Source organism: Seriola dumerili, unplaced genomic scaffold (assembly GCF_002260705.1).
Source record: "Seriola dumerili isolate Sdu_G_001 unplaced genomic scaffold, Sdu_1.0 BDQW01000025.1, whole genome shotgun sequence".
NCBI lineage: Eukaryota > Metazoa > Chordata > Actinopteri > Carangiformes > Carangidae > Seriola > Seriola dumerili.
Window position 1 is genome coordinate 22,551,935 of NW_019174280.1, and position 13,546 is coordinate 22,565,480.

Here is a 13,546-nt window from a genome sequence, read left to right on the forward strand (position 1 = left end):
AGATCAACAACAGTCACAAGGCTCAAAATACCATCCACCAGCTGACTGCAGCCAACACAACAAATGAACTTACATGTGAGACAATGTTAACATCCATAAACACTTGTTAAATTTATTCATAGAAATACCTTGTTAGTGTTGTGTTCATAAAAATTAGCATCAACAAAAATGTAAAAGAACCACGTGTCAATTTCACATAAAATTAAGCGCATCAACAAAAACACAAACAAATACAGGAACGACAGTTTGTGTAGAATCTCATTGTGAGACACGACGGTACAAAGCAACTGTTATGACACTTAAGAAGGAAAGGTGAATTAACTTGGTTTTGAGAGTTTTGAAACACATACATTTAAAACATTTTGCAATTGAAATTTATTTCCAGTGAAAGTGAAAAAAATCGGCTACTTTTCACCTTTTTCACCTTTCTAGATTTTCAAAACATAATTTTCGACAGGAAGAGGCTCTATTTGTCAACTGGACTTATTTACCTGATGTAATATTTCACCTAACTGCTTCAGACACATACTCAGCCACCACCATGAAACCACACACACACACACACACACACACACACACACACACACACAAACCAGTCACACACTCAGACGCCTTTTTTTTTTTTTTTTCAGCAAGACCCAAACTCTTCAATCCACTTCTCATACTTCTCCAGGTCGGCTGCAGACACAGATTTGGAAACTTTCTTCAAAGCCGACTCAAAGTCCTCCATGGTGGTGGGCATGTGCATCTCGTCCCGGGAAATGTTGCGGATCTCTTCTGGTGTGAGGCCCTCGATTCTTCGCCTCATGGCCATCAGAGAGGCGTCCCTGCAGCATCGAACAACAGTTTCATTTCAACCAGTGTGACCACAGATTTCAGTAGAGGCTTTTAACTACATGAATCTCTCAGCTCTCGCTTTTATGGTGCTCATCTGAAATCCTTCCTACCTTCAGTTTTTCAGAAAAGCTCTACCAATGCGCCTTGTTGTATCTACTCTATTGTATATCTCTTAGCTACGACATAGAGCTTATTCTGTGCGTAAACGTGTTGTTTTGTCTCTGTGCTGTTTGTAAAAGAAGCCACTGGGAAGACAGTCGACTTTATTTTGAAGATCGGTTTGACCTGCACACGTTGGTGATGTCGGCTCCTGAGTAACCCTCCATCTGGTCCGCGATCTTGTCCAAATTCACATCGCCGGCCAGCTCCAGTTCCTTCAGGTTGATCCTGAGCAGCTCCACTCGCCCCTTGGCTGCAAACATAAAGGACACAGTGAAGTGGAGACCGGACGACTGACTGGGCAGCACAAACAACTTGCTCTGGTCCCTGAAAGGCCTGTGTACAACTGTGTTGTTTGGTTTGGGGGGGGGGGGGGGGGGGGGGCACCTCTAACCCCTGACCTCACACTCTGCAGTTATTAAGGGTGCAGTTACAGTTTTTCTCAATCGCTTCGATGCAACTCACAACTCTTAATGCAGCTCTCAAAACAGTTCATGCATATCTCATAACAGTCCTACTGAATGTTTGTGTTCAGTCAAGGCGTTACTGAGATATCGTGTCCATGAGAATGGGACGGACGGACAACCTGAAAACAATATGCTGACTGACATAATGGAACCACTATGGAAGAGAGAAGAGCTTTAGATTGAGAACATGGTTTATCCGAACATTTAGTGTTTGCAGAGGTAAATTAGAGTAAATGAGAGAAATGACTATACTTGAAGGCAGAGGGATGTAGATCCTCTTCTCCAGCCGTCTCCTCAGCGCCTCATCGATGTCCCATGGGAAGTTGGTGGCAGCCAGGACCATGACCATCTTTGACGGGTCGTCGTTTTCTGATGCTCCACCGACACCTGAGCGACAGCAATGACAGAGAACGCCTCTGAAAACTAACGCTTCGATCAGACGTGACTGCAGTTAAAACAGCTGACATATATCAAGAACGCTGGAAAAATACATTTGTGTATAAGGAGGTGTCACTGGTGTTGTACCATCCATCTGCACCAGCAGCTCCGCCTTGACTCTCCGGCTGGCCTCATGCTCCTCGGACGTCCCTCTGCGGCTGCACATGGAGTCAATTTCATCGATGAAGATTGTAGTGGGAGCGTAAAAACGTGCCTGCACGAGCACAAACACAACGACTGAGTCCAGGAGAAATCTCAAAGGGGACAAATACTCTCCCGACAACATGAACAGCCATGACACCCATGTCGCGCGTGTGAGCTCACCATTTCAAACAGGAGGCGAACCAGCTTCTCAGACTCCCCTCTGTACTTGGAGGTGAGAGTAGATGAGGAAACGTTGAAGAATGTGGTTCTGCATTCTGTAGCGACGGCTTTGGCCAAAAGTGTTTTCCCTGTGCCCGGAGGTCCGACCATGAGCACCCCCTGAGGTAAGACGTGAGTCCCATGTTAGAGTGAAACACATAACAAGAGAAGTCAGATTAAATCTCCTCAGTCAGTACCTTCCATGGTCTTCGTATGCCTTTGAAAAATGCTGGCATCCACATGGGCAACACGACCGCTTCTTTCAGCAGTTTTTTTGCATCTTCCAAGTCTGCGATGTTGTCCCTGCAGAAACAGGTTAGACAGATGCTGGTTATCATGTAGTATTTCTGCAGATGTGGCACGCTGCTTTTGGCTATAGGTCTTTTTCCTGCTCACGGATTTATATCATTTAATCTCTGTCGAGTACGGAGACAGTTCTGGGACATGCATGGGAATTTATACACGACATGACAGGAATATAGGCTCATGTCTTCACACACACTAAATTGTAAAAACATACCATTTAACGTTTGGATTCTGAGATATAATATCTCTCTCCAGAGCTTCCACAAGGTCTTTGTCATATCCTGTCCCGTCAAACTTTTTCACTTCCTTCTCCTGGACTTCTGCTTTGTTCTGAAAGGGAGACACAACACATGATCACTGTTCCCTGCTCCCTGAATGTAACCCACGTGGTCAGTTTTCTCCCACACAAAAAACTGGAACGACAGGCTCGGCATGGATGTGGGTACAAAGGAGCAGCATGAGGACAGTGTTTAATCAACAACGCAAATAGTTGTGTCTGAATATATGTTCTCTAATATAATGACTGAGAAGGTTGTGCATTCTTTCACAATCGTTCACCTTATCCTCCTTTGTTTTGCCAGTGGCTTCCTTTGCCTCCTTCTTTTCTTTGCCCTTGGAGACTTTGCTTCTGTCCCCGTTGGCCCCCCGAGGCGAGTGCCTCTGCTGGGCCCTCACAGCCACGCTCAGCCGGTTGTTTGGAGGCTTGCTGTCTTTATAGGGGTTAGTAGGCCGCCTGACGGGACAAGGAGAGTGTCTGGGAAAGGAAAAGAGGGAAATGGGGATATTAACAATGGATTATAAGTAACTAGTCCTGTCAGCATTAATCTGACATGCATGTACTATTTTCATATGTGCATTGTTACGACTGCGGTCATATGGTGGTTTTTTTCTTATGTTTTTCACTGTGGTTTGAAAGGTGGCGTGACGTGTGCATGAGTGAGTGTATGTAAATAGGTGTGTGCCAGGAACAAGCTGGTGATCGGTGCACAGTTTCTGCAGTTGTAGCCAATTGGCTCTCTGTAGCACCACAACACTTATGGTGCTAACAATACACACACACACATTTTATCTTCATCAAAAAAAATTACAGCTCCCGCGATTTGGATATTGCATTTGGCCATATTGCGAATTCGATTACATTTCGATTTATTGTGCAGCCCTAGACATAAGGAACCAAGATGGCACGGCTGAGCTGCAAGGGGAGAGAACCACGTCTTCGTCCTGGCACATCCATGTACCTTTTTGTAGTTGATGTACTTTGGTTTTGTTATATTTGGGCAGGTTATGTTGATGTTTTGTTTCTATATAGATTTGCTTTGTTTGTTATTTTGGCCTTTGTCCACCCTGAAGCTGAAATCCACTCTCCTATAAATGTAGGAGTAAATAAAAACACCAGTTCACAGTCTAGTAATTTGTTCCTGTGGCTGCTTGGGAATTGGGGAAGATGGTGTATTCATGTTGCGTGGACATAACAATATTCTGTTTTGCATTTTTGCATCAAGGTTGTTATTGTGCCTTTGTGTATATATATGTGTGTGTGTGTGTGTGTGTGTGTGTATATGTGTGTATATCTGCATGGTTATTTATAGGATGTTGGCATATTTGCAGTTGTGATGTTGGGTTTTGCTCTGTGTTTTCCTGTTTCCTGTTCCGCTCACCTGTCCAGGAACTGCAGATGGAAATGAGCAAGTAGCTAAATCTGGTACGAGCATCGTTCTCTTTTTTGCCATTAATGTATTTTGTACCTGGTCCCTGATATAAATAAAGTCAAAGTCATGCATTTTTATCATTCCAAACAATTATATTACTCACAATATCTGTGGCTGTGCTTTTACTCATGCCAGAGCACTAATGAGTGCTGTAATTAGCTTTGGACTGGACTAAAAACAACAACACTAGAAAGGCTAAGGCAATAATTTTCAGAATGTGTCTGTGGTATATTTATTGCGGCATTGGAAGTGTAAAAGCTTATTTAAATAATATAACACCCTAAATAACTGATTAAAAGACTTCAACACAACACTGCTTGAGGAAATACTCAACAAGTGTATTAATGCAACAAGAAAAACAAAAAAAAACCCAACCAACCAAACAAAGAGGCAGTGTGAGGTTTACAGGCCACCTTTCCACAGGGCAGAGCAGGAACAAACCAGACTCACATCAGGGACTCAAGTCTGCTAATCTCCATCATATGACTGTGTCAGGCTATTGTTCACAGACAAACGGCTCATACAACCCCCGACCACAGAGTGGTGAACAGCAAAGGTGAACAGTGAACGAGGTCTACAAAGTTCAGAAGGTATAAAAATAGATTTTAACAGTGAAGAAAGGAAATGGATTTAAGCAATGGATGAAAGTTAGAAAATTAAGATTGTGTATAAAGAACCAACTTCCATACCTCGGCTCCACATGTACAGGCCTTATGTCACAATCATCGTGGTTACTGGGTTTGGCAGGCGTCGTGTCCAGCTGAAAGTTCTCCAGAGTTGACATTATATCCTGAACCTGTCGATTCTCTTCACTAATTTCTTGCCACAACTGAGAAACAAACACACGCATCAGAAAAGCCAAATTCCCTTGATTATGATCTGATGGGTTTTTTAACTGTTTTTCTAACATTTTTTTAATGTCATATTTACCTGCTGCCATCTCTGCTGAAAACTGCTGTCCCGCACGGTGTACAAATACTTTTTGATTTGTTCTAGCAATCCATGATAGAGGACACTGGCCGAGTTGTAGTTTCCCAGCAAGGCGTATTCGCGGGCCAGCTTCACGTTCTCACTGATTTCTCGAAGACTCATGCTGCCGTGCAAACAGAGACAACAGTTCAGCCCACCAACGTAATGCTAAATATATAAAACAATGATTTATATTCGACTACATAACAACAGTTTTTGGTTGAACCATCTATCTATATCCTTGCTGATGTGTAACATTTTATAATTGGCATTAGCAATTTCATCAATAGAGGAAAAATGTGTACACTAAGGTATTATTCAAATGTAGAGACTGTAGAGAGGGATTTCTGTTTCAAATCATGAATCATTCAACCATTCAATTGCCAAACCTTGTCTTTCATTGGTAAGGTATTGTGCTATGACATAATTTTATCTTATCTGAATCCAGGAAAATGTATAATGCAGGAGACATTTTTTACATCAACATCTAAACAAGTTAACTACAAATACCTTCAACATTATCAGGTTTGAAGAACTGTTTTTTTCTCCACCTTAATAAATGATAAATTTAATTTGCTTTGTCCTCACTTTCTTTAGAAATTCACAACATCAGTATTGGCACATACTGACCTTAAAAAAATATACACATATATATATATATAAGTTAGTGTTTGCAAAGCACATATTGTGAGCCATGTTTTCCTGTTTTTTGCTGTTGGATGCTACTGGTCAGCTCAGGTGTCATTTATTTACTATGTCTTTATTTTTTACAAAGGGTCTGACTTGCATCAGACTTATTTATGAGCAAAATTTAGACTGGACCAACTTTACAGACCAGTCTGAAATATCTTTGTGAAACCAGGTTTAGGTTTTGTATGAGGAGGGAAGAGGTCAGACTAGTGCATCCCTAATTTTCTTACCAGTCTCCTGATAACAGAACATGGCCTGTCTACTAAAAAGAGAATTCTAATGTATTCTAATGGTGGTAAAAATAAAAACTGTTCCAAGTTTTAAAAGTTTCTTGTGATAATGTGAGAGTGAACTAGCAAGGCAACCCTTTATTTACCCCCTGCTTGCCGTTATATTGACCATCCCGCTTTGCTACCATCAGGTCATCATAAGGCTAAAGAAAAACATACAAATCCATGCTATGTTACACGTAGTCTTTCAGGTTAACTTGGTACAGTGTTTACATGATATAAGTACAGTTTTAAGGCTTTTCTGTGACACACAAAGCAACAGGGTTGTCACTGTTGCTCAGGATTAGCCGAGTCTCGCCCAACTGAATCGCAAATGTTTGAGTCAAAATGCGACACAAAACGTCTACACGCAGAGATGCTAGTTCCCGGTATTTTACTAAAGGCTTCCCCGGTTACGTTGAAAACATATTAACTTAACTGTCAGGTAAAGTCGCTTCGACTGTTTACTCTACACGGTACACTGTTGACGTTGTTACTACTCAGCCTCACTTTGAATTTCAAGCCGGGTGGATGGTTTCCCCTCTCTGGTACAGACAAAAAAAAGTTTTAAAGCAATATCTTCTCATAACTCGACGAACACAACTGTTTCTGTAAATCTACTTGGAGTTAACATATAAGAATTGTCACACAAAACCAGTTTGTACCGGGTTTATACTCAACTTTTCAGTTGAACACACGCAGAGTCCTCACAGCGGTTTGTGACGAGTTCCGCTGTGGCAGTTCAAAGAGTGACAACTTATCGAAGACAGCCGACAGAAACCGAACTGGACGAACGACCTGTGGACGTTTGCAGTTCAACTGATAGTACGGAAGTCAGCGACGGCGCACGTTCGGTATGCAAATCAAACGAGCTGGAGAAAAAGTTTTGATTTCCGCTCTAAACTTTCAAAGTAAAACCGAGTAACTTTCCCAACGGTAGGTTACCGAAGTGGATTACGCCCACGTGTGATTTTATTTATTTATTTATTTTTAATTCTGATTTAAATCTCAGAAAGAAAAGAAGAGAAAGAAAAGGAAAGAAAAGAAAAGAAAAGTAAAAAAGTAAAAAATGTTATACATATACACACATATACGTATAGATAAACATACACATAAGTAAAAGCAGTTATCAAATAAATAAATAAAAACAGATCAAATAAATATAGCTGTCTTCTGTTGTGACAGGAAGTGACATATTTAGCAGTGAACACTGCACATTCTCTGTTTTCCCCCAGAATAATCAGTAATTTCTCTCTGGCTTGTTAAACTTTTAAATCTGGGGAAACCTTCCCTAATGTTTCTGTATTTTTGACAGAGTTCTGTCTCTACAGCTCCGTCATCACAGTGACAGTCCTCTCTGGGCAGCCAGGTCTGCTTGTGTCTGCCCTTCTTTATTGCCAGACGGTGCTCACTCTGTACATTGTCTTTCTCAGGTTTTTATCAGTTAGTGTGGTCAGGTAGTCTGCCACAGTAGGCAGACTACTAGTGTCTGTTTAGGGCACAATATGTCTCTAGTTTGTGTTGTGAGCGTGCAATATTATTCCAATAGCTCATGTATTTTTGTTTTTCTTTAGTTATACTTTGGTTGGGTCTAATCTTCTGAGTGATAGTGTAACTGCTCTGAGGCTGGTTGGGGTTTGTGATGAGGGCTAATATATAGGGCATGTCTTTAGTGCAAACTGTGAAAACCATGGATAAGTTGCATTAATTCCACCTTCTGTGCCAAAAAAACACACATTGATTAAAAAATGACTAACAACTAATGCAGTAAGACAATCAGATGTTTGCTTCTTTTAGGAACAATATGACCTTTGTTTAGTTCAGTCACATTTGAATAGTTAGACTTCATAATGATGCAATTAGTGATAGACAGAAGAAGCTCAGATACAATGAAAGATCACATAAATCACATTGGGATTCATCTTCAGCACTCACCAGTAGTAATTTAGCATCAAGTACATCATAAATGGGGTTAGTCTTTTGAAGATAATATTTCTCAGTGCATCAACAAAACAATGGCAAAGGCAATAAGGTACAGACACAGGGCTAATAAATGCTAATAAACCCCTATAGGAATTACATGTGCACACAAGCTTCAGTAATTAGCTCAACAAGAATAATTTGGAACAATGCACCAGACGTTTTAAATAGAGCTGCACAAATCAGCATTTTTTTTAATATAAAAAGATATAAATAATTACCCCAACCCTTCACCCACAAACAAACCACAGAGAGTCATCACTCAGTTCAACAGAGCGTTTGTGTCTTCTCTCTTTGTTCTGATTTAATGACTCAGCTCTCATCAACCTAATGTCCAACAGGCAGCTGTTTTCAGCAGGATAGCGCTGATAAGCCCACTGTACACTAGCTGCCCTGAGCCAACCAGCTGACAGTTAGACACTAAGTGGTGAACAGAAAACAGAGGCACACTAGAATTACCTACTGCCTTGCGGTTGTATGCCTCAGCCACTCAGACTAATTTCAGGTCATTTCATCTTTGAGTCCAAGTGAATGTTTGTACTAAATTTTAAGAAGTTCTCTCTGAGGTATTGTGTCCACAAGATTTTGACAGACAGACGTACGTATGAACAGACAGACAACCTGAAAACAATACGACTGACTTCCGCCGGCAAAACAAAGACCCAGAGAGTATCAATATCAGGGAGCATTGATGCTCATGATTAATACCTTGACATTTACCAATATTGAAAAATTTCACTAATGATTAGGACCAAGCTATGCAAACCAAAGCTGTGCATTTTGAAAATGATAACTGCTCTAGTCTTACCGTGTTGTTTTAGCAGCTCTGCCTGTATGCGCTGTTCCAGGAGCACCAACAAAAAGAGTCGACGAAAACAGCAGAGCAGTTTGTGCACATGATTACATTTACCAGATGGATACAAACAGGACTCAAAATTAATGCTAATGCCTCTCTGTGTCTGCTCAATGTATAAGTAAGCAACTGTTAAATGTTAACAATTTCACATATCAACTTAATAATGACTGCAGGAAAATACTCTCATCAAGTGATTGTAGTACAGTGTTAATTTTCAGTGCATACTGAAGAAGTCCCCACAGTAGCTGGTCATGATGTAGTTGTCATGGTCAAGATATATCCAGTTTTTCAATATTGACATGCTGTATTTCATTGAGTCTGTTCACTGAAGTGAAGCTCACACTCAGGTAGCTCATATCTTTTGACCAGGGGTTCAAAGTTTTTCCAAACACCTCCTTTGCCTTTCTCCTAAAATGTTGCCCCACAATGACAAACAGGAAGGGGTTCAGAGCACTGTTGCTGTACGCCAGATATGTGGACAGTTGTATGCCAATGTCCAGGACATGTCCCCATAGGCACCCGGGCGTGACCTCAAAGTAATCCAGAGTGTCAAGAAAAAGCATCACCTGGTGTGGTGTCCAACAGAAGAGAAAGACGGCCAGCACGGCCAGAACCAGGTAGGCAGCCTTCCTCTCTGCCCTCACCCCAGGGAGTCCACTGGCTCCCCGGTCGTTCAGAGCAGCCACGATGTGACGAGTGCAGTAAACCACTACCAGAACGGGAATTAGAAAACCCACCACGTTCCTGCTGATGTTGTGGTGCAACCTCCATGCTGGGTGGGGGTAGTCCAGAATGCAGGCATCCACACTGGCATCCTTTACGTACGTCACTGTGCGGAAGAGCAGGATGGGCAGACTGAAGAGGAAGCCCAGGATCCAGATCCCCAGGCAGATACGCTTGGCCCAGGCAGCTCTCCTCAGACGGCTAGGGCACAGGGGCTTCACCAGAGCCAAGTAGCGGTCCATACTAACCAGCATGAGGAACAGAACACTGCAGATGTAGTTCATAGAGATGACCACGTTGACTAGCTTACAAAGGATCTCTCCGAAGTCCCACTGGTAGCCTTGGGCGATGGTGACAGCCCAGAAGGGGAGGCAGGAGATCATGACGAAGTCAGCAGCTGCCAGGTTCCCCAGGTAGACATCAGCCACAGTGCAGGGTTTCCTCTGCAGGCAGAACACACAGAGAACCAGGCTGTTCCCCAACAGCCCCATCACACTGATCAAACCCAGGAAGGCCGGCTGCAGGGAGGACAGCCACAGCCAAGCTTCAGTGTAGTTACCGCAGGGGTCCAACTCTGGGCCCACAGTTGGGACCAACCAGTCTGATGAATTCACAGCCATTGGAAACTGTGAATGACAAAAAACAGGGTCAACACAAGCAACCAGGCAAGGTTCATGTAAATACACTTCACTTACAGTTACAGTTGAGTTACAGTAGTTTACAGTTACAGTTTATCAAACTAATGTTAGCAAGTTCCTAACTTTAGCCTTAAGTTACAGTGTAGCTAACTAATGTTAGCTAGTCTCCTACTGTAGCCCTAGTTACGGTTTAGCTAACTACTGTTAGCTAATGCATCCTTTCATTTCCAATGTTGACTTGTCATTTCATTACCAATATAAAATGTCATATTTGATTTAATTTTAGCACACACTGGTTCTCAGTCATGTGCAGTGGGACAATGGAGGATTAGTTGTTATAGAGATACGTTTTGACATCAATATGGATTTTATTTTTTTTTATTTGGTGTGGTGGTTTAGTTTTTATAATAGGCACCCCCTTTGTGTTTACTGAAGAATTCAGGAGTTTTATCTGTTGGGTCATTGACAGTATTAATATTTGTGTGTGCCCAACACCTCAGTTTATTGAAGCACAATCCTGGACTGTAGTGGGTTCCCTTTCACCCTGGAGAAATAGTTGATCTCCCCTTAGTGTCATAGTATAATTTGCACTCTGCTGGTACAGATAATGTTTCATCATTGTAGCTTTGATTAGTTGCTGCTCTGTATCCATCTCTGTTTTTTTCTACACTGTAGCTTTATTTTACAGGTTTACAAACATTGATTTACAGCTATAGAATTATTTGTGAACATCACTTTAGCAGCTGGAAATCACTTTGACCCTAATTTGAGCCAATAGGGATGAGACAGCCTGTTGGATGAACAAGGTGTTTACAGTAGTAGAGATATGGTGTAATAAAAGCATGGAAAAACTGTGCTGTATAACTTTGGAAGAACACAGTTCTTGCATTCCTGTTTGAAAATGTTATCTCAGTATTAAATATTTCGATGAATGCCGCTGCCTCCCTTATAAATTCATGCTGAAATGAGACACATTTCATCACCTACGAGAAACAGATACCATCGTAGAACGGCTCAGTGATCTACTTTCACTCTTGACGTATTGTGTGATATATAGTGACAAATTCTGCCTATTTTGTTTTTTACTAATTACATTTTTGTTTGAGACTGTCCATGGCTTAGACAGCAGAAATTGCCTCATCATCATATCTGCATTTATTACAGATATACTGTTATTAATTAATTTGTTCAAAGCAGCTGTAAATGACAAAACGGGTCTAGAAATGAAAGGTCAGACACACTTTCCTTTCTATCTGCTACTCACCTTATGTCTGTGGCTTAGCCTTATCCATCCAGATTTGCCTGATGTTCGTACTCTGCAGATAATTGTTACGGTGGTCTCGCCTGCACTGAAGTGAACACTGGGAGGCTGCTCACTTTTATATGTGCAGACCCAGAGATCATCAGTGTGTCGTCACTCATGACCCCCCCAACAGCTACTGCGCTGTTCTGGCTCACTAAAATGGTATGACTCAGTGACCGCTGAAAAACAGTGTTGGGGTTTAGTTACACAGATCTGGATTTTTGGCTTCTGTATCGAAAGCATCTGCCACAAATGGCCCAAGACAGCGAGGCAATGTGATTCATGATCAATGTCTCCGGGAGAGGAAACAGAAAGGGGTCCAGATTCCTGGACTGATGGGAAACTTTGAGTGTAAATATTAAATAATCCTCAGCAGCTGCCAAGGAGTCGACGAGCAAGAAAAAAATTGCTGATGCAGAGGAACGATTTTTATCTGCTTGTATTCTTTTATTTCATTTTCTCACAGCCTTTGAATCACACTCGGATCTCCTGCTGCTGAGGAAACAGTTGACAAATCAGAGCTTTGTAATTGAACCGTCTTCTCAACAGTTGGATAGAGCACATTTGGAGCTGATCTCATTAAGTTTTCACAACCCAACCTTTTTTTCAAATAAGAAAAAAACTAGTAATAATATGTTCTGTATTAGACAGTAAACAAACACAGTCATACCCTAATTAGACACCATAAACCTAATTCATGCTGTGATTAAAAACCTCATTTAATTCTGTGTTAGATCTAAAATATACAAAATTATACTGTAATTAGAAACTAAATAAGATGCTTTCCATGGCCACGATAAAACAGCGTCAGGGGGATTTTTTGTAAGGCTTTTAGTCATTCTGAACTCGCAAAGCAGAGCGCAAAAACCAGAGGTAAAAGGTGAAATAAGTTCTTTATTGTAATTATGGAGCAAGGGGAAGTTGTGATGGGGGCAGAAAAGGCTCAGGGCTGAGGGCAGAATGACGGAGAGTGTCCAGGGGTAGAATCGTTGTTGGGGAAAGGGATTGGGCCGTGACTGGCTGCAGGCAGTGAAGAGGGGAATGGGGATTCCTCTTCAGGCATAGAGCCACAGGTGACTGGAGTCCCAACAGACAGGTGAAATGAGAACTGAGGTCACATGACTCCACAGACAGACGAGCACAAAACTGGACAGGCACCTGAAGCTCAGGAGAAAGTCACGGTTATCAGAAATCCAAAAGAGCAAGATCCAAAAACAAGAGTCAGCCATAGCACAATACCACGAAGAATGGTGAGATGAACCGGTCTTAAATACTGCTACTGCTGACACAGAGAACAGGGAAGGGCGAACACAACAGGACCAGATCCTAACACTTGACTGATGAAGCTCCTGGAACAATTCAACTTCCTCCAAAACTCCCTCAAATTCTACCTCTCTCTCTGTCCCTCCTCACAGAACACAATGCTGAGTGCTGTGCAGCTGAAGTTACTGTGAGCATAATAAAACAGATGAAAGAATTGAAAGTGTGTGCAGTGATAGCTGACGAAGCAAGAGTGGCCATGTTGAGTAGCTTGCCTTGTGTGAGCGTCGCGTTAGAGCCGACTGCACAGTAAAAGAGCGCTTCCTTTGAGCGTTGCCAACGTCAAGTATTTCAATATGCAATCAATCACAGATGCAATTGAAAAAGTGTTTGGAAATGGCCTGAACAACTTTCTGTGTGTGACTCAAGCCTGAGATGGGACCTCAGTAATGAGTGGTGTAGCTGGTGGCTTCAGTGTTTCTCTGTAGTGAATCATCAGGGATCAACTTCTGGGTTTGGGTAAGATTGAACTTGTACAGCTCTCTAAGAAAGTCTGCGAAAGCTTTGATGATGAACTTC

General features: G+C 41.9%; 2 protein-coding genes across 2 annotated transcripts; both read right to left on the minus strand.

The window, feature by feature from the left end:
• Positions 1 to 608: 608 nt before the first annotated feature.
• katna1 (katanin catalytic subunit A1) lies at positions 609 to 6,927 on the minus strand. The gene is made up of 12 exons (XM_022764150.1): positions 6,889 to 6,927; positions 6,718 to 6,752; positions 5,210 to 5,372; positions 4,969 to 5,108; positions 3,129 to 3,324; positions 2,785 to 2,900; positions 2,462 to 2,567; positions 2,226 to 2,384; positions 1,989 to 2,115; positions 1,716 to 1,850; positions 1,123 to 1,249; positions 609 to 827 (listed from the first exon to the last, which is right to left on the minus strand). The coding sequence occupies exons 3-12, from the start codon at positions 5,369 to 5,371 to the stop codon at positions 629 to 631; spliced, it is 1,467 nt and encodes a 488-aa protein (XP_022619871.1). The 5' UTR covers position 5,372; positions 6,718 to 6,752; positions 6,889 to 6,927; the 3' UTR covers positions 609 to 628.
• Positions 6,928 to 9,251: 2,324 nt separating this feature from the next.
• Positions 9,252 to 10,386, minus strand: LOC111237291 (B2 bradykinin receptor-like). The gene has a single exon (XM_022766337.1). It carries the CDS (start codon positions 10,384 to 10,386, stop codon positions 9,313 to 9,315), a length of 1,074 nt encoding a protein of 357 aa, XP_022622058.1. The 3' UTR covers positions 9,252 to 9,312.
• Positions 10,387 to 13,546: the final 3,160 nt, after the last annotated feature.